At 48.8% G+C, this 21,087-nt stretch overlaps 2 protein-coding genes across 6 annotated transcripts in view; one reads left to right on the forward strand and one right to left on the reverse strand.

The window, feature by feature from the left end:
- Positions 1 to 208: 208 nt before the first annotated feature.
- On the forward strand, positions 209 to 7,278 carry CCNI2 (cyclin I family member 2). Its single transcript, XM_074883505.1, has 9 exons — positions 209 to 229; positions 834 to 994; positions 1,421 to 1,554; positions 1,672 to 1,864; positions 2,071 to 2,362; positions 3,374 to 3,523; positions 4,817 to 4,951; positions 5,731 to 5,805; positions 6,982 to 7,278. The coding sequence occupies exons 1-9, from the start codon at positions 209 to 211 to the stop codon at positions 7,276 to 7,278; spliced, it is 1,458 nt and encodes a 485-aa protein (XP_074739606.1).
- The window catches only part of SEPTIN8 (septin 8), a 46,875-nt gene continuing 32,722 nt past the window's right edge, over positions 6,935 to 21,087 (reverse strand). For 2 of the 5 annotated variants that reach the window (XM_074883734.1, XM_074883731.1), the window contains exon 10: positions 6,935 to 8,380. In XM_074883734.1, coding sequence (XP_074739835.1) covers positions 8,215 to 8,380 — 166 coding nt within the window. In that variant the 3' untranslated portion in view covers positions 6,935 to 8,214. Of the gene's footprint in view, positions 8,381 to 14,204; positions 15,240 to 17,093; positions 20,007 to 21,087 lie in introns of those variants that run through there. The other 3 variants (XM_074883733.1, XM_074883735.1, XM_074883736.1) reach the window with 3 other exon arrangements.

Here is a 21,087-nt window from a genome sequence, read left to right on the forward strand (position 1 = left end):
CCGGCCCGCAGCCAATCCCCGCGCGCTGCGGAGGCCGCGCACCCAATGGCTGGCGAGGAAAGGAAGGGCCCGGCCTGCCCCCTAGCGTCGATAGGTGCCAGGCGCCAGCCAATGGCGGGGGGCGGAGCGGCGGGGGCGGGCGGGGCGTCGCCATGGGAACGGCGAGGGGCGGGGCGGCCCGGGCTGCCGGTGGTGTCACTGCGGCGCGATGGCGCCGGCCGCGGCCGGGGTGGGGACCGGCGGCCTTGGCCGGTGTCCCCGGGTCCTACGGCTCCGCCACAGCGCTCCGGGGGGCTCCGGTTCTCGGCCTGACAGGCCTCTGTGGGGCTGACAGGGCTCTGGGGGTTCTGACGGGGCTCTGGGCCTGACGAGACTCTGACCGATGGGGCTCCAGGGCTCTGACAGGGCTCTGGGCCTGATGAGGCTCTGAGGGGACTGACAGGGCTCCAGGGGCTCTGACAGGGCTTCGGGGCTCTGACAGGGCTTCGGGGCTCTGACAGGACTTCAGGGCTCTGACAGTGCTCCAGTAGCTCTGACAGGGCTCCAGGGCTGTGGCCAGGCTCCAGAGCTGACAGGGTCACAGCCCCAGCCTGTTCTCCACACAGGCAGAAAATCCATCTCCTTTTCCTGATCCCTGATCTCACTCTGGTATTTCTGCACACCCAAATCCTGCAGGTCGCAGGGTGTTGTGCAACTCCTACTCCTCCCTGTGCTGCCTTTGCTCTGGATGCCAAGGCCTGGGATCCCAGAGCAAGGCCAGGAATGACCAGCAGTGAGCACCAAGCACGGGAGCAAGCTGAGGCTGTAAGTCAGTTGGGCTGGGTTTTTGCCAGAGGGCTGTAGGCGGGAACAGGAATGTGGACGGGATTGATCTGGGGCTTCCAGAAGGGTTTCTGATCTCACCCACCAAACTCACCGCTGTATCGCAGGGCCGGGAATACGCCAGTAATGACAGGACAGGGCTGTTCCCTCACCCTCAGCTGCACGTCAGCAGGTGAGTCAGGAAGCTCAAGGACAAGGTGTTCAGCAAACACAGACACTTTGCTATTTTACATCACCACGGTGTTACTCAGAGCTATATTGTATGCAAAGATTTGTAGACTAATAGAGTAATTTAGCACCAAAAAACGTATAACCTAAAGGGCTGGTGAGAGAATAGAGAGTTGTGTGTGGGCAGACAAAGCTGAAGAACAAGGAGAGGTTTAACATAAAATATTGGAACCAGCTCCCAGAGAAAATGCTGCGTGAGAATAAAAGGGAACCAAGGGGGAAGCTGAGGAGAGTGGTTGCAAGAGGTGGAGAGACCCTGGTTGGAAGCAAACACGGGGTGAAACACAGATGCTGGCAGAGTGGCCCAGGCCTGGGAGGGGACAGAGGTGCTTATGCTCCATGAAACACCAAAAAAAAGGATTTTTCCCAGTGTCTGGAAGGAAAACAGCTTCTGGCAGGTGTTGGGGACAGTGTGGATGCAGCAAAAGGGTATTTTGGACAGGGCCACGCCAAGGAGAAGGGGCAGCGCATTTGTCAAGGCCATAACCGGTGCCAGGCAAGGGGGTAGGGGTGGGTTTGGGGGCTGTGCTGCAGGTTACGATGTTTTTCACCTTGGCAGAACCTCGCCCTGATCCCGGGATCGAGGGGCTCTGCCCAACACTGACCGTGACCTCTGGGCAGGTGAGACGACGTCCACCGGGGAAGCGCCGAGCGGTTCGGGCCGGGAGAGCGGAGACCTGGAGATCCAGCCCAAACATTCCCCGTGGGATCAAGCTGTCCGCGGGACGAGGACCAGGAGGCGGCCGTGGTCGGAGCCCCACCGAGGGCTGGAAGAAGGAGCTGTGCCCAAAAGGACCTCCTCACCCACGAAACGGTTGGTGGGGGGTTTTTGTTTTTTTTTTTTTTTTTACCGTGGTGGCTTAATTCCACCGAAACTACTGGCTGAGACGTTCAGCAGAGCCTGTGGGCACTGAGGAGGGGAGGAAACATCTCCCAGCTCCGTGCGGGCCGCCCACACGAACCGCCTCTCCCCCCACCCCGCCTCCCCGCCTTCCTGCCCGGGGCGGGCCCTGCGCGCAGCCACGGATGGGAGCGGGCGGCCCCCCCGGCCCCCCCTGCCGCTCCGCTCTCCGGTGCCGGGGCCGCACCGAGCCCCCCGCCCGCCCTCCCGCCGCCCCCATGCCCGGCGCAGCCCGGCAGGGCGGGTAAGGACGGTTCCGCGGCTCTTCCCGGTGGGGGGGGGGGGCTCCTCCCGGGGCTCCCCGCTGTCCCCGGGCGCTCCGCGGGACCGGGAGGGCAAGTCCGGGCGTTGGTGGTGCGGAACCTGCGCGGTGTCGTTCTCAGCGACAGCCGCGGTCAAATTAGCCGGAGGGTGAGTTTTGAATTAATTCTTCTTCCCCCCCCCCCCGCTACACAAGGATAAACTTTTCTGTGCATCAAACCGGACAGATAAATCTTTCCCAGCTTTCCCTCTGCTGAAATGGTCCGGGCAGTCTGGTTTGGATGCTCTGACATCCAGTGGCAGCGAAAGCCAAAGTCATGTGCGGTTCCTGCTTTCAGTGAAAGATCCCAGAGTTTCAGCTTTAGAAAGGTAGAACAGTTTCCAGAGGATTCAGGGCACTTTGGGGGTTTTAATGGAGCTGTAGAGATAATGGTGTCAGCTTCCAGAAAACACTGACGAGGAAGCCCACATCCACCACTCTGCAAAGAAAAGCAGAAATTTTATATCTAGGAACATATTCTTTCTGCTGTTAGAGAGACACCAAAATGTAAGCATTGAAATGCTCGGTTTCAGGCTGAGATGTTCTCACTGCTTGGATCTTACCTTGTTGAGATGTTTATTTGATGTAAATACGTGCTTAGTCTGGAGAGGGGTATTTCCAAAGCCTTGCTGTTGCCTGCCTTCAGCATCAACAGAAAAAGATTAAGACTGCTTTAAGGAAAACTGTTAACTGGGAATTAATAAAACTCCTAAGAAAGTCATCTTTGAGCTTCTGTACTAAACCAATAGACCTCTAGTTGCCAGAAACTTAAAATCGGGTGATAACAGGTTGCAACTCCATAGCTCTGCAAATGGAGAGCTGAATGTGTGAAACAGGGAGTAATCCGTAGTGCTCACCCAAGGTTGCTCAAGCAAGCTTTTACCCAGCCCTGGAGGAAAAAAGCTGGACTGCGGTGTTGTTCAGCCATCTGACATGTTTTCTTTCATCATGAGCTTCTCCTCAGGGAAAATGGGTGACAGGGTCGCTCTGTCTGCAAACAAACAAGTCGCATGGCTGCTCCTGACTTAGTGCTCAGCGTTGGAAAGGCATCGCGAGAGGAAATCATACTTAGCACAAGGAGCTGGCACGCTGCTTTATAATTATTTTCTTGGTTTTGACAGCGGCTCCCATCGGGGAAACTGGCTCAAAGAGTTGCCATGAAGTGCCCTGGACCTCCAGAGAGCTCAAGACTTGCCTCCTTCCTGGAAAATGCCTTGGCCAGGGAGGCTAGGATTTGGAAAGTGCCAGTTTTCCAGAATCTCACCCTGAAGGTACTCTCCCCTCCCCTCTCTGGAAGCCCCTAAGGGACTCTGCAGAAATGCGGCGCTGCGCCTGCCACTTAATCCCCCCGAATGCAGGAGTCACCCCCCATGGATTGAGCTTAAGGAATGGAGGGGAAGGAGGGTCTGTATTGGCCCCATTTTACATCTTACTAACGCCCTGTGTAAACCAGGTGCTTTGCATTTTGTCCTAACTCCAGTAGTTTTGGGAAATGTGGTGGAGCTGGTAAGAGCAGACAACTGATGTAAAGCCATAAATACATCATGTTAGAGTTAATTGTGCTCGACACCATCTTTGAATCCCATCTATTCAGGTGGGAGAAGAGGGAATTCACTGAGGCCTAACAGAAACCCAGCCCCGTTTGAGTCAGTCCTTAGCTACCTTAGGAAGCTACAACGCTGAATGGCCTCTGTGCACAATGGAAACTTCTGGGAAGTGCCTCAGACCCAGGGAAGAATGCACAGAAGTGCCCTGCCAGTCTTCTCTTTTTTGCAATAGTGTAGAAATGCTGTTTTTTACCAAGTATTTTTACTACCAAATGAAGCAAAATAGTGAAACCGGATAATGTGTTGAGTAATATTAAATGAATTGGTGGTCAGTGTTTGTTCTGCGTAGCTGCTCGGCCCTTTCAGTTCTACAATAATGGTCAAATACGTGCCATGGGTCGTGGGGAGCATTGTAACGGCAGCCAGAGTAAACTCCTTCCTCTCACCTGAATGCATCTTCAAATAAGATAGAAGAAAGAAAAGCCTGAGTACATTTTGCCTTGTGCCTTGGGGGAGTCATAAACCTGGCTTCTGTGGTCCCGCCACTAAGCACATTCAAGGGCTGTAAAAAAAGAAATCTTGAAGAGTAAAACACCTCCTGACACCAGTTTCTCTCTCCCTGTCGAGGCTGAATGAAATGTGGGCTGTGTCAGAGGCTTCAGTCTCCTCGGGAGGGGGGAATAATGAGGACAGTCAGCACCTTGGCTGTAAGAGCTCGGTTCGGGGGTTCACACGCTGTGCGAGCGGAGGGCTGGCTGCTTCCCCGCTCAGCACTCCAGTACCATCCAGTCCCAGGCCCTTGTAGGCACAGCTGGAGCCTGACAGGGTGGCCTTAAACTGCTCCGAAATTTCTCCTTGCCCTCACTCAGCCGACAACTAACTTCATCTCAAGCCTGCAGACATCAGAAATGTTAATTAGAGCACTTAGAGTGACGTGAGTCTTCCTTTGGAGATACATTAACAAAAATCATCAAAGCACTAATTGTATTTTTCTTCTAACTTTTTTCTTCCCCTCAGGGCACAGATATCCCTTTGTCATGCTACAAGAAAGCGGTTCTCTGGATTGCAGAAATAAGCTCTCAGTTCCAGTTTTACCCTGAAACATTTGCCTTAGCTACCAGCATCTTTAACCGGTTATTGGCATCAGTAAAGGTAGAGAATCTCTGTCAGCTCTTTCCTGGCTAGATTACTGATTGGGGGTGTAAGGAGTAGGTAATCAGTTTATACACAAAGCAGGACTACGTTTGGCAGCAGATTTAGGGAGCAGTCAGGGTCTTTGCTGGGGAAGGCTTTTAAGTATATATATCTATATATAAAATACTTTTATATATATATGAACTTGAGTGTTTGATGAGGTTCCACTGCTTTACAGTCCTCGGGAGAAGTGTTTGAGTGAATTGTAGTCCAGATGCTGTGATAAGTACAAAGAACTCGTTATCATCTGGTTGTCTCTGCTAAACAGAAAACATCTGCATTTTCACTTTTAATATTTTGGTTTTGAAACCACTATTTTTAACCAAACCTTGGGGCCAACTTTTTCCGACATTGAAGCAACAGCAAAGTTATGAGTTGAACTGAGCCTTGCAGCTCTCAATTCTATTTAGATCAGTACTGGCATTTGGAAAAAACGTATTAGTTAATAGCTGAGAAGGGGATAACATTGCATTGTAAATACTGTGACATTGCATTGCTGAAAATTGTGGGATACATGAATGAAAGTTGCACCAAGAAGATTTATTTATTTTGTTTCACTTTCGATTTCCTTGCTTTGTTTCCAGCTTCAAATGAATCTTTTTCCAGCTAAACTAATTCGGAAGCAACTGTAACTTAAATGAAAGTTTGAAAGTTGTGCATCTGTCGTAGAATGACAATTATCTCCCCCAAGACTGTTATCATCTTTGCTCAGTGTTTTCTTCTCCTTCTCCCTTCAGGCCCAATTAAAATACCTTCAGTGCATAGCAATTTCCTGCCTGGTCCTTGCAGCAAAAACCAATGAAGAAGATGAGGTTTGTATGTTTCATTTTAAACACACTGAACTCATCTCTCCGGTTCAAGTTGTTGGTGTTTCCAGGTCTTGACAGCTTGGGCATAATGAGGAGCTTGTTTACCCTAAGCAGTCTGTAAAGGGCAACGGTAACATCTGCAGTCCTGTTTCATCACTGCTTGGAAGAATTGTGACCTTTATGGATGAAGGACTTGTGTTTGCTTCTGTAATGGATGCCTTGCCCTCCTCCTGCCCTTAAATCTCTCTCCTCTCTTCAGAATCCACGGCTCAGAGTAAAGCTTGGGCTGGGGGCCATGCCCAGCTTTGTGCACACAACATTAGTGCTGTAATTCTGTTGTTACAGGCCCGGGGAGGGTGAGGTAGGTGGGGCAGAGCGGAGGTTCTTCAGAGGAAGCTTAAAATAGATGAGTTTGCTTGGAGTCAAAACTGGTTTCTGAACCTGGTGAGGAAATGACTCAGGTCTGCACCTCAAGGTGAGCACGGAAGATCAGCAGCTACCCCTGTGAGTGTGAGATCACACAGGATCACCTCTCCTGGCAGAAGTGCTCTGACAGACTTCTTCAGCCATTTACAAACTTGAGCCAAAAGTGTTTCAGATTGCGTTTCTCCTTTTTCCCCATCATTCTGTTTTGAAAAAGAACAGGAAACCTAAGAGCTGGACTTAGACATGCGTGTCCCTTCGAGCAAGCTCTGCTGTAGTGAAATGCTCGTCAGAGCCCTTCTTAGGATGCGTCACGCTGAGGTTGTTCTTCTTTTCCTCTCAGCTAAAAAGGAGAAGCTGAGTCAATGACCGCAGGAAACAAGACAACCACAGAAGGCCCTGTAAAACAGGCCAGCAGGAAGCCTCCTCCTAGCTAGAGGAGCAAAACTAACGAGTCTGGTAGCAGGGAACGTGTGTCGCTGATGCGGCGTTAAGGCGGCTCGCGGCGACCCGGGAGGTGACCGGCTTCGTCCTTGCCGGGGGCTGGTGGGTGGCCAGCTGCCCCGTGGCGAGCGTGGGCCAGGCCGCACAGAGGGTGGGAGGCACCTGGGAAAGCGGGCTCTGAAAGAGCCTTCTGCACATCTTTGGGGTGTGGGTAACCTTGTCAGATCCCTTCGCAGTACACAGAAACACAGCACTGCATAGGACGTTGGCTTCTTTATTTTTATTTTTTTTTTATTTTATTTTTTTTTACAGGTAATACCATCGGTGAAGACGCTCGCAGTACGGAGTGGTTGTAAACGCTCTCCAGCTGAGATCTTGAGAATGGAAAGAATTATACTAGATAAGCTTCATTGGGATCTTTACACAGCAACACCAATGGATTTCTTAAACATTGTAAGCACTAAGTTTGGCAAATTTTTTTTCTTTAAAGAAACAGCTCCTTATCAAATAAGACTAGAAAACACGGCTGCACACACATACACACACCCACACATCCTTCCCAAGATGCTTTGCAAACTACCTGTTCTTAGCTATCTGCAAGTCTGTTGAAGAATGGTACAGTGACTTTTTTTAAATTTATTTTTTAAATTTTCTACTATTTAAAACCTTTCATTTTGCTCAAAAAATTTACTCCCATCTTTAAAGGACAACTAAAATGGACATTAAAAAGATTCTCATAATGCACAGCTATACGCCATTTTTATTTCTTTAAATACACACTGCAAAAATATTTCTAACTATTTCCATTCTATTAATACTGTACATAGAAAGCTGTCAGAGTTTTGCTACATTTCACACACAGGTTTTTTCTTAAACCATTTTCCTTTTTATCCCAATAATTATTCACCCTTGTTTTAGGCAATGAGACTACCCCAATCTGGCACTTAGTTCACATTGCAGTTACTAAACATTTATTAGAAACAATTAAACTTTGTCTTCAAGAAACGATCATGTGCTAGTAAGGCAAAAATCATGTGATACGAACACATCCTGGATCCCTTTTTTAAGGTTATGTGCAAATATTAAGCCGTCTTAGGCTGCTGATTGTGAAACTGCCTTTCGTAGGTGCTTGTTTCCTCAGTAAATTCAGAGTGCAGTCATTATTCTGGATTCTACTCTATCTGCTGGCCTGAACGGAATCTCCTGGATAGCAATCTGGATAACGTAGGAACTTCAGAAGTTGTTCGGAAACACAGACCTTGTACATTCATTATAAGCTCAAAAAAACCAGTTCAGTGATTGGCAAGTACAAACACAAAACACAAAAAATAAAAAAAAAAAAAAGGAGGGGGGGGGAAACCCTTTAGGTTTCCTGAAATGAGATGAAATTATTCTGTAATTCTGGCTGATAACATGAAAACATACAAAGTTCACTGACCTCTGCGCTTGGTTTTTTTTTTTGTTTAAATATATATATACTTTATCTTCTCTCCAGTTCCATGCCACGGTGATGTCCAGCTGGCCCCATCTGCTCCCCAGGCTGCCTCAGACGAACCCTTCCCGCCACGTCGCGTTCTTGACCAGGCAGCTGCAGCACTGGATGGCGTGCCACCAGCTAGTGCAGTTCAGGGGCTCCACGTTGGCTTTGGTGATCATCACCTTGGAGCTGGAGAGGCTCACTCCTGAGTGGTTTCCTGTTATTACTGATCTGCTAAAAAAAGCACAGGTAGGAATCAAAACGGCCTTTGCTCACAAATCCTGAGGCTGGGGCACCGATAAATGAATAAAGTGCACGTGTATTTACAACCAGCCTTGCGCTTTCACGGCCTCCTGAGGAGCGTGTGTGCGTGTTCTGCCGCTGCTTTGGGCCTTGCTAGTGCTGAGGGAAGAGGGAATAAAACCACAGCGAAGGGCTGGGGCTGGGGAGGGCTTTGCCTTCGGCACAGAAGTCTCTGAGAGCACCTAAAAACCTGCCCGCTGTGTCCCCAGCCTCCCACCGAACGCTGCCAGACCTTCTACCTAAGTACAGTTTCATTGCTGTTAAAATATGATCAGTTTGGCTTCTAAAGATAGACATTAAAGGCAAGCTGTTTCTTTTTTTTTAAAGCTTTTCCCCAGCTTCATAAAACACGTGCCTTTTAAGAGACTATACCTAGAAGGCAGAACTCCCAGGCTGTTGGCTTACCGTCAACCCATTTTGTGGTCTTGATTTTGAAATAACCTATTTTGAAATAAATTTTGAAAAAAACCTGTCCCCCCTGTTGTCACCTCCTAAAGAGAGGGCACGCTTGCCAACACCAGAGCAAAAGTGCTGCTGTGTTTTTTCAGCGGATAATGACAAATGGGTATTATCTTTCTATTTGGGTGGTAGTTCAGGAGCTCGTGGTTACGTGTTCTGCGTCAGGGCCACCGTAGACACGTCTCTTGAGGCAGCCAGTCCAGCCTGGCCCTGCCCTAATGACAGAGTTACCCGAGCAGTGGCCACAAGAGAGAGTAGTTTATTATGAACTTAGAAAAAAATCTGCATCTTTCCTTACAGGTTAACAGCACTGAATTCATCCACTGCAGAGAGCTTGTGGATGAAGAGCTAACACGCTTGCAGCTATCCAATGCTGTTTATATTTTCCATCCCAGTGGTGAAGCCATCCCGGGCCGTCCCAAGGCAAGGCCACCCCAGCACGGCCCCTCTGGGTCGAAGGATTCCCACCAAGTGAGGCCGAGGGGCTCGGTAAACCAGCCAGTTTTAGCACCTTTCACGCCCACAGCCCAAATTCCCCGTGACACCACGGAGACGGATGGATGCTACGATGGATTCAGACACCTCCACAGCGAGGACGGGGGAGCGAGCGGCGGGAGGCTGGAGGCGGGGGGCAGCTCCCCGTGTCCCCCCTTACAGCCACCCGAGAGGGACTAGTGGGGAGCTACCACCTCGGAAGCAGCAACTGCAGAACCAGTAGGTCCCAGTGAGCAGAACAGCCGGCACCAGAGCAAAAGTGCTGCTGTGTTTTTCAGAGGATAATGACAAATCGGTATTATCTTTCTATTTTTTTATGTCCTTCCTACGCAGCGTGTGCTACCCCTTGGTTTTTAACATTTTAAATACAGAAAGCTGGGGAGAGGAGGGACTTGGTCACAACCCTCTAACTCAGGGCTCAAGTTGGCAGAAGGTTACAAACTGCACAAGTTTATTTTTAAAATAGCTGTGACAAAGTGTGTCAGATCGAGCCTTTCACCCGGCTCACCCCACTGTTCTCTCCTTAGAGCTAACCTGAGCTGCCCCGGGGGGGAGTGAACAGGAGCTACCCTCCAGGGAGGGGGAGCTCCTGCTTCCAGTTTTAAGAAAAACCTCCAGTTTTTCTTAAGACCTTACCCTGGAAGCCAGGACTCTTGAGGTCTGTGCTCCCTCCTGGTTAAACCATTAAATCCCAGTTCCTACAAGCTGTGGGAAATTGCTTCTTGCCCACAGTCACCGTTGCTTTGGGCCTGTGTGTCGTTCAGGGATTTTTAAAAAATTTAGTCTGTTTTACCGGAGTGGACAATACAAAATGCCTTTAATTAATCCCCCCATCCCACCACATTTGTTTTTGTGAACTGCTAATCTCCATCGCAAAGCAGTTTTACAAACTACAAAGGTCAGTTTAAACCTCTACAGCACTTTCAAAAAACAGCCTTAATGCACACTTTTAAAATAAATGTTTTCTTAGGGTTTTTGGGTTTGTTTTAAACAACAGGGCCAGCTTTTTCCAGTGATTGCTGTCCTCATGTGAAGGCACCCAGGCAGTACAGGGTGAACACCACCTGCAAGTGGTGTCACAGCACAGGAACGTCCAACTGTGCAGGACGCGTGTCCTGAGCAGCTGCCTCAGGTGTTCCATTTGCCAGAACCAGCAGTGAGGAGAGAGCGAGCTCACGCAGGGAGGAAGCCACGCTTTTCCTTTGAAACCGCAGAGAAAGCGGTGCCAAAATGTGCCAAAAAGAAACATTTAGTACCAGAGACTTGGTGCGGGTGACACGTGTGAGCAGACCTGAGCTGAACCAGACCAAAGGAGGTCCCGGGGGCCAAAGCCACCACGGGCTGAGCCTGCCGCGCTGCAGCGGGGAGCCTCTGCCCCGGGCGGGGGCTGCCGCGGGGTTCGGACCCAGTGAGGTTTCCGAGATACCCCTAAACCTTGGGGGGTGTTATTCACTCACCCTGCCACAGGGAAGGTTTTCATCTCGTGGTAGGGCTCTTCCCTCAGTGCAGCACCTTCCTTTTCTAGCACAAGCTGTGACTTGAATGCCTGACTTTTTGAAGGAGGCAAGTTGTCTTTTGTAATTTTCATTAAATAAAACATAAGCTCGGTCTGCGCGTTCTCGGCCTGCTCCTTGCAGAGTCCAGCCAGAAGCTGGTGCCCACTCAGGGCCTTGCAGGAGGCCGGGGCGCGGGTCTGGTTCTGCTTTTCCTCCCATCCCTTTGCCCTGTCTCAAGCATCTCCCCTGGCTGTGTTTACCAGTGGAAATGGTAGCAAAAAAATTCTATGCATTGTAATGAACATGCTGTAACTTTATACCACAACCATAGCTCATGTTTTTTCCCCCAGTTTTGAGCCTACGTACAGTTCTTGCCTATAAGCTGGATAGCACGTTAAAAACCATGAACAAACCTGCTCTTCAAACCCTCTGCAGGTCTATATCATCTATACGATTCAAAAATCTGTGTTAACAGGGGGTTAAATGCTGCCGAAAGGCCCATCAGGGTCCTGTGTTCCCAGCGGGGCTGCCCGGTGCTCTCCCGGGATCGGCTGCTGCTCCTCCGGCAGCCCCGGCCCCTCCCGCCTGCCCGTTCCCACGAAGGAACAAACACTCAGGGCTTGGCCTCAGCAGGTTAAAAACCGCCGCTTGGCTTTGCGCTCCTGTCAGCGGAGCTTCCTGCCCTAAAGAACAAGCTGAAAACTCCAGGAAGAAGCCGCTGGTGCAACAAGGACTGAAGGAGCATTTCAGGCAGCGAGCGCAGCACAAACTCCCTCGTTAGCGGCCGAAGGGAGCCGGGGGCTGCCGGTGCCTCTCCCCGCACCGCCTGGACTGGTAACGAGTAACGGTGACTGCGCCACGCGCCCAGGTGACAGCACTAACAGAACAGTCCCTTGCCCGGCTGAGTTTGAGAGACGAGGACAGTCTCGTGGGTTGGATCGTGCCCAGCCCACACGCTACGGACACAAGTTTGTTCCACCTGCAGCCCAACTCCCCCTGAGGAGCCCGTAACCAGTTTGCTACTGGTGAGAACGTGCCGGATTCAGCCAGCACAGCGAGTGCTGGCACAGAGCTGATGTGTTCAGGGCTAGGTTTATGAGGATTGGTGTTCTGGGGGAATATTCAGTCCCTGTAAAACTCCAGAGGACATTTACAGAGTATTTTCAGAGCTCTTAGGGTGCCTCATCTTGACCTGGGAGGGAAGGCCGCCCCGCCCGCTGCTCCCCACTCCGCGCTCCGGCCCCCGGCAGAGCGGCGAGGGCGGGTTTGGATCAGCACCCGCCTGTCCCTTGTCCCTTCCCCTCTCAGCGCAGGGGAGATACAACCTCTCAGCCCCAGCCTCCTCCTGCTGCTGCCGCGCTTCAGGCCAGACACACACCCAAAGCTTACACCACCGTGTAAAGAAAGCGGTAATTACACCTGGGATCCCCTACCGTAACCACCCATGGGACTGTTCTGTCCTTCAAGAAGCTTCCTGGCAGCCACTGCTGCTGCACACGGATGCTCAGATTCTGAAGCAGAACCAAAACACAAACCAAACGTTAAATCGCCAACAGAACCAGCGAAACGATCCAGAGTCACCCCCCGCCACCACCACATCCCCCTTTCATAAACCACCACCGAGAGGAAACGTGTCGCAGCCAGAGAAAATCACCCGCAACCGCTCCGTGCAAGGAGGGAGCTGCCCCGCTGCGGGCCAGCGCTCGCCGCCGCGTCCCGGATAAACCCCAGCTGGGATCGGTCCTTGCCATGGGCGTGTGGCGACCTGGAGAGCTCATTTACACCACTGTGCAAATAAAGACATGTCTGCGGTCAGAGAACGGATCGAGATACAAGAAAAGAGCAGAGGGAAGAGCAATACAATAGCTGTTTTTACAGGTTTCTGACGAAATGAGCTGCTGTGTCAGAGAAATGCACGGGAGCAATTCAGAGCAGGCGGCCCCGGAGCACCCAGCAGGCTGCTGCCCGACACCGAGTGCCCTCAGACACGCACAAAACCTTTATCTCTCATCTCTGGGGTTGCCTCTGGGCGGTTTTTTTATTTTGCTAATTGGCTTTAGGGTTTTAAATTCATTTTGAACAGTACTTACAGTTCCATTCTTTAAGAATGCAGAGAAGTGCACCCAGATCGAGTGATGCACTAACTCCTGGGCGGTCTCAGCAGCTCCCTCTCTTCTTCCTCAGCAAGGTGTGCAAGCTGAATCCCACCGGTGACCAAACTATGGTCATGGCAAACAGAACCTAATCACGTCTTCTGAGCGATTTTGAAAAAGAAAAAGAAAAGCTTTTATTCCCAATTCACCTATCCAGATGGGAATCTAACGTGACAATGGGTTAATGGTTGGCCTAGATGATCTTCAAAGTCTTTTCCAACCGAGATGACTCTGGGATTCTGTGAATAGCTCCAAACCAGATTACAAATTAGAGCTTTGCCAAAGGAAGCGGATTGCTTTGTCTCAAAAGTGGACACAGGCAAGTTTAAAAGTCATCGAAGCAGCAGCAAAGGGCGTTTCATTGCTGAGCTCAGCCCGACGGTCGTGCACGGCTTCAGCTTTCCTCCTGTTTGCTGCAGGGCAGGTCCGTGAAGACGGACCCAAGCGGCTTCCAGCTCGGACTCCGCCATCCCTGGCTGCCTCTCCCCGTCCCAGCGGAGCCAGTGGCAGCGGCACAGGCAGGGATGCACAGAGCGGGACCAACCTGCTGGGCCCGGGGTTTAGTCCCCACTGCCTGCAAGCAGCAGGAGTCCCCAGAACCTCCCCGTGAGCCCCGTTTGGGTATTTTCAGGCCACGTACCTGTTACTCACCGAGATTTATTTCCAAGTCCTAATTTACGCTGACGGCAGCCAGAGGTTTCGGCGACCATCGGGTACCACACACCCCGGGGACAGGAGCTCGGTCAGTGCCTCTGCCCCCTCCTCTCCAGCTCCACAAGCCCTGGGGGGTGACGGGGACACAGCCCCACTCCGCAGGAGCCTCGCTGATCTCCCACCACACACCCCGCTCACACCACCCAGCACGAGGCAGGGCAACGGGGTGCGACCTTCCTTCTGGTCTTCTGGGGGTTTTCTGGGGGTCCTACACCCCCAGCCCCACGGCAAGTGACAGCTTGGGGAAGGGGAGGGAGGCTGCTGGCAGCCACCCCAGACACAGGGTGCGCAGGGGCCACCCCACTTTAAACAGAAATACACAGGATAACGGGATTAACAGAGGGAAACTGGAATAATAGCGAGGGTTGTGGATTCGGACACAGCACTTTGTTGTCCCAGGGACTATAACTAATGTACAAAACATGTTTTTAACAGATGTTTGTTAAACAAGTCAGTTTTGTTTTTATTAAACCCAACTTTGGTACAAGTAGGTCATTCCTGAGTTCGTTTACAAGGTTGTTTTAAAAGGAGGGTAAACGGGGGCCTCTCCCTGTTCCTCTGTGAAGTTAGACTGGGGCACAGACATCACACTTTTTGTTTTTTAAAGAAGTATTTGCGTAAGGGGAAGTCAGTCTGTTACAAACACAGAACTCACGACCAGGAACACCGAGTCTCCTTCTTGAAACCGTTTCCCCTCCGTTCACATCTACCATTTAGTTGCACTTTCAACTCATTCCACTTCTCACCCCCTGCATTCCAGCAGGACGTGCCAGAGGCCGAGCAGGGTGACCCATCCCCGGAGCAGCTCTGGGGCAGCTCTGGGGCAGGGGTTAGTTGTGAGGCACGCGTGGGCAGCCCTAGGAAAACTAAATAAATTTAAGTTGAAGGATTTTGGTTATAAACAATTCATCAGTCTACAGAAAAAAAGCTACATGGAAGAGTTATTGCTAAGAAATGTGAGAATCCAGCGGAATTAGGGAGGTTAGGAGCTGAGGTTAGGGAGGTTAGGAGGTTCCCCAGGTACCCCTCAAAGCAGCCCGAGGAGAGGACTGATGGAAACCCCGTCCCAGCAGCAGCTCAGGCAGCAAACTGGAACCTGGCCTGGTGCAAAGCCAGCTCGGTCCCACGTCCCCCCGGCAGCTGGGTCAGTGTTAACTGCGTCGGTCGGGCTCTTGCCCAGGGATTAGTGTTTTGGGGTTAGTGCAAGCCACGCAGCAGCTGTAATTAGCCGTTTATCTTTTGGCAAGTATCTTAAATTTCAACTTTATCAAGAAACCTGATCAAGCAAACCCAATCAAAAGATACGGTGCATCTTAGTCCTTGCTACATAATCTCTTCTGGGCAATATATTGCAAGCTTAAAGGTGAAAGCACCAATTAATTTCTTCTGCATGAGATGTTTTGGCCTTAATAAATCTTCTAATTAACATGTCTTCCTGATGTTATGGAGCACGCAGTGGGAAGACTAAAAAAGCTACAGAAAGAACAAAAGAGAATCAGTATTTAAGCTTCAATTATTTACATTAAGTAAAGACAGCACGAAAGGTCAAAGTACAAATCTAACAGATGCCGCCTGACAGCGTGCGGGGCTGGGCACAACACCTGCATTTAAACCATTGCAACTCGGAGAAGCTCTCACAGCCACCAAGATCTTGTTTGGAACTGGTAATTAGAGGACTGATTTAAAATTTTAGTGAGGAAAGACCACTGACATGCGCGACGGAGACGGGGGACGGGGAGGGGTGTGGACTGACCAGCGCCCGCGGCCCGAGCTGGTGGCTTTGCTCCGGCCTCGCAGGCTCCCTCCCCCCGAGCTGAACAGTTCTCGCTGTTGAGCAGCCTCAGACAAGGAAATGAGGCCGGGTTTGGGCTCTCCTGAACGGAAAGTATCAATGTGTCTGGGCACCGGCCTTCAGCTCTGGAGCTGCGAAGCACAGACCTCGCTGCTGAACCACTTTTCTAACAACACTTTGCATTTCTTGTTCTCTTGGAAGCGTCTCGGGGAGCTTTACACAAATATTAATGAATAATCATAACGTTGTTCCTGTGGAAAAATACTTGCCCATGCAGGTCATCCTCAATCACCAGGTGGCCCATCGTTCAAATGACCAGCTACTCTACCACCTTAATTTCCCAATTAATTCTTATGTACCTGAATGTACTTTCTCTTCTCTGGTCTTCTAGAAGATTTGGCTTTAAAAAGGATTGGGATGGAAAAGGTTGTAGAACATTTTATACAAACCACTTGGTAGCAACTGCTAAGTCCCTGCTAAGGCTTATCCTTCGAAAATTTAACAGGCTCAAGCGACAACTCTAACCCAGCACCATCTCCGACTTTCACCTGCACGTTGTCGGTGATTGCTACAGGCAGGATCAGAGCAGCTCCAGCCCCGGCCAGCTCTCTGGACAGCACGGGACTGCCACAGGGCCGGGGCAGCCACCCTGGAAGAAGGTGGGATGCAAACAGGCAGCACCTAGAGGAGAGACCTGCCCTCTGCCTTTTAGCAAGCTGCGTACGAAATGCAGCAAGCAGAGTTCTTGCACACAAGCCAAGCCCAGCAGCAACAGCACAGTCCGTCTGCACGGCTCTAGAAAGATTTCAGAAGCAGCCAGGATCACCCACTTGGTTTTGTTCTTGAAACTGGGGCTGCAGAAAACACCACTTCAGCAAACGCTGTGCATCGGCCCAACTCCACTTGATGGTTTTGTCCTAAGCGGTCTCAGTCCAATACCAAATAAAACCCACAGACTCTAAATTAACTGAGAATAACTTCATACGTAGCCCACAGAACAGACACCAAGAACGGGTAAAGCTTCAGCAGCAGCTCTCTCTGAAAAAAAGATCCCCAAACTAAAGCTGTGCTCTTTTTTTGGCCCTAATCTAAGTGTATGATGTGCTTCTGCAGCAGAAGCATACAGCCTTGGAAGTACCACTAGGAAAATACCACCCTCCATCTCTGCTCCCTTTTCATCCTACCCTTAAATCACCTCTTTGGGCATCATTACAACAGCGAAACGGCCAGAAAACCTCCTCGCTCGGTCACCAGATCCCACAAGGGAGAAGCGCCAACAAGCTCAAAGGCAACTTTTGCCCAAATAGGGATGGCATTTGAATTAATCTCTTAGAATTTGTCCCCAGATTACAGATGGGGTGCTTTTTCACATAGAGTATGATGTAGAAATTAGCTAATTTCATTTCTGAAGTTCCCAGTAGTCAGAAGCCATCCTGTGGCTGGTAAGCTTCCAATCGTTACACGTTGTTATTTCAACAGAGATGCACTAGATAACACAGGAAATCCACCGCTAAATAAACGACACCACAAAAAACTCAAAATACATGTGAGATTTAATAAAAGAAAAAAAGTACAAAGTGAGTGGAAAGAAATGAAAGTCAAAAAAAACCCCAAAACAAACCAACCCCAACAGATTCAGAATGACAAAGCGAACGGATGCAGCACGTCCTAGAGGCTGCTCCGCCCCAGGCACTTCCACGTGCTCCCAGCCAACCCCCCATATCCACCCTGGGGCATCCCCCACAGCCTACAGAGCTTAGAGCCCTGCAAAACACATTTTAAATTAGAAAGCAGACAACAAACATGATGGTAAATGTTTAAATGATAAAAAAAAAAAATGGGTAGTTTTTCCCATTAATACCAACCTTTTACAGATAAATGTATAAAACAGCCAAAAGATGTGTAACTGAACAGTTTCAGTCATTTCTGAACAGTTTTTCTTTCACTTCTTCTAGGCTACAAGATGTAAATCTTCGGACTGGAGTGAGATTAGCATCAACATGTATTTGTAACTTGTTAAATAAAAATAAGATACAGAACTACCCTATATACCACATACTTAAATTTTGTTTCAGCCAAAAGGAAAAATCAAGTAATAGAGAAAAAAAAATGACTGAGTCCCACTGGGGAGTTTATGATGTTGACTGCTCTAAAGAACAAGTAACTACAAGGAAAAGGTAAGTCTGTCACAACATAAAGTCAATGGAATATAATAATCATCACCATTAAAATATTGTTACATACATTCTGAATGTCTTCATCAGAAAAAGCTGGAAACTTCTCCACAATGCCCATGGATTTGGAGGTTTTTACTCTTTCATTGTTCTCATAACTGTTCTTAACTACCTGTTAATCTAGGAAAAAAGAATTGATCTCTGATGAGCCAGGGCAGATAGAAATCATTTGCATAGATCTTGCTGGCTGCAGCACGAGATCAGGAGAAAACTATTGACTGGAAAAGCGATGGCGAGGCAGCTCATCGCACACCCAGTATCATCAGTTAGTGCTTTATTCCAGCCTTGAGAAGCAAAACAACGAACCAAATAGTGCTGCTTTCTCGTGCAATTAGTGCACCAGAGTTTCTCTCATTAGCAAAAATCAAAATCTCGACCCTAATTTGCTACATGATTAGACTGTAGTCAGTGGTGAGCTGGAATTGTCTTCCTGCCCGTAACAATAGGTTGGGTTCCTTGTATGTTTTTCTGAGAAAAACACATTAACCCTCCTAACATTTGACAGTTACTCTTTAAAATACATCTAACCTGGAGGCACAGCCTTAAAAATTAATGTTCAGCACGCATAATTTTTACTCTGTGCAAAATGGCCTGTTCTAAAAGGTACCTGTGAGATCTGTGTGAGGTTCTTTCTCACAAGCATCAAGTAACACTGACATGATTTTCAGTATATCCACATAAAAGGCCAATGTCCATATGAAAACAGTTTAACACCTGAGCATGTACTTAGAAAGAAAAAAAATTTAAAAAGCCGCTTTAATGGGATATGCAAATTTAAGAACCTCATTTTACAATCCTGCAAAACGCCACCCTCAAAGAGCCCTGTACCACGCGGATGCGAGGCGGGACCGCCATCTGCAAGTCAAAGAAGGGATCTGCTGACATCTTAGCTTAAAGACAAGTCTTTAAGGAAAAAAAAAACCAAACAGAAAAATCCTGTAACATTAATAACTAAGCAAAAACGCGCACAGTCAGAACTAACACTTAGCCAGCCAGTGTTTTTATAAACTTTAAAGACACTATGCGGGGGGTTAATATATCTCCTTTCTTTTAGCCTATTATCTGACAGACAGATGGATGGAATTGGGTCCAACTATTTTTCCGTGACAACATAGCTAGGAAGTCTCTACTCGGTTATCATCCTGCCTTATCACAAAATGGTCTGAGTGGAAAAAAAAGAGTATTGATCCTAATTATTCCTCTAAGCTCAGCTGCCCAGGAAAACAAGGGCTGTGATTTCTAGGCATGAGGAGTGTTGAAGGAAGCACCTTCTAAGAGGAACAGAGCCTGTCAGCATAAATACGGTGCATAGCTCAAGCCTGGGGGATTCTACTTATTAGGCACATAATAAGTTTAAGGTTAAAGAGCAAAAGTGAAGATGACAACTTAAATAGTTTTTCCACAACAGTAGAATACATTGGTAAATGACAACTGCAAAGTTACACAAATCCTGTAGTTCCACATTATACAACAAACTCTTATGAAAAATCTTTCTATATAAATGTTCTACTTTAGCAGTAAAGAAAATTCAAAACATTGTCCTATGAATTTTATTAACCACTCTCTTTCTCTCTCTCTTTATATATATATATATATATTATAAATGATGTAGAAAGTGTTTAGAGTAATTCAGGATTAAAATATATAATTACTGGAATGAGGGTTACTCTGACTAAGATTCTCAGGGCAGAAAATCTAAGCACTGTGTTTTTCCACCCATGCTAAAAACTTATTCCAATCGAGAATTTTGTTAGAAAAATAAACATTTCAGCATTCTTCATACCACTCCTCACATTTGTGCATGTACAGGGGAAGGTAGATGAGCCTCAAGCAGTCACCTTAGCCAATTAAAAAACAAGTAAATCTAGAAAGCAATTATTTAGCTGGTGGGTAAGATGAGTTCAGACAAACAGTTATCACTTTATACACGGCTGCTCAATCACTGGGTTTAGAACAGAACATCTTACTTTAGGGATTAGTTGACTTTGTTTAACAAAATGTACGTGGTAAGGTTACTTCCTTAAAACCTCCTGATAAATTCTGTACAGATAACAGCGAGTCGTTACACTGCAACCACCGAAGATGCTCATTTTCTCTTTCACTTTGGTCCACTCACACAATGTTATGAGAAGGGTCACGGGGTGGGAAACTCAAGCAACTTAACACATGAAAGCACCAAGTCCACTCTTGGCCTGAAAGTCTGTGTGTGATTAACTGAAAGAAACAAAACATAAAAAAGCATGAATTAAAGTTATGAAAATTAAACAAAAGCCAAATGTAGCGAAATATGTTAAAAACAAAAAAAAGGAGGAGAAGGGGAAACACTGCTCGGGCGTCTGAAGACTCACAGAGAGCAAACCCCCGGCACACTGAGCCCCACGCCGGAGCGCAACCTGCTTGGCAGCCACGAGGCAAAAGAGAATCTCAGCACAAACACTTTTATTTCCCCTCAACACCTGCAGTTCTTCCATCTCCATTTTTCACTTATTAAAGCTACTAAAAACGCTGTGTTGAAACCGGAGACGATAAAAAGTTCAAGTAACTCTCCTAAAAATTGAAACAAGAAAAAACACCCCCTCCCCAAGCTCATGATATAGTCTCTGTTCCTGCGAGGTCCCAACACCTTCCCAAAAACCCAGGATCCTCCTCAGCTCGCAGCCCCATCCCCGGAGAGCTGCGGGGGCTCCCCAACACCCTCCAGGTCCCGTTCACCCTCGTGACGCCCCGGGTGGGCCCTGCGTCCGTGCAACCCCCCCAGCTACTGTCACCCTCGGCTCTGCGCCGCGCCAGCATCGCCCAGTGCCGGGGAAGCTCTGCCGCCGCTCCCCGGGAGAGGACACTGCCCACCCCCGCCTCCTCAAATCCCAGCTGCTTCCAGTCCAGTTTGGGTGAAAGTCCCAGTAAAAAAAGCTGGCGACGCCGTTCCTGCTGCTTGCCAGGGAACACGCAGCTCCCCTCAATGCCCGTGCGGTCAACGTGGAGCCGAGTGCTGGGGACACGGCAGTGGGACGGGTGAGGGCCGTGCTCTCCGACACCCAGGTTTCACAAGACCCCCAGCTCCTTTTGATGCCTCCCAGATGAAGAGGGGGTCTGGGAAGACATGTCTCTGGCCAGGCCAAGGGGATGCACCTTTCTTTGAATTTTTTATTACAAACTTCATTATCCTGCTTGAGCAGAAACCCCCAAATGCCACATTTTGAACTAGCTCACACGTTTGGAAAAAAAAAAAAAAAAATCCCAAATCCCAATCCAAAACTACTTCCTCTCCCTAATTTATTAATTGTATTCCTGGTGA

The sequence above is a fragment of the Strix uralensis genome, chromosome 14 (genome assembly GCF_047716275.1).
Source record: "Strix uralensis isolate ZFMK-TIS-50842 chromosome 14, bStrUra1, whole genome shotgun sequence".
Lineage (NCBI taxonomy): Eukaryota > Metazoa > Chordata > Aves > Strigiformes > Strigidae > Strix > Strix uralensis.

Bases quoted from the DNA above. Each gene is read 5' to 3' on its own strand.
- CCNI2 (XM_074883505.1), top strand. From the start codon at position 209: ATGGCGCCGGCCGCGGCCGGG. The intron at 4,952-5,730 runs GTAGAGAATCTC...TTCTCCCTTCAG, and splicing joins GGTTATTGGCATCAGTAAAG to GCCCAATTAAAATACCTTCA. The intron at 5,806-6,981 runs GTTTGTATGTTT...TTTTTTTTACAG, and splicing joins AAACCAATGAAGAAGATGAG to GTAATACCATCGGTGAAGAC.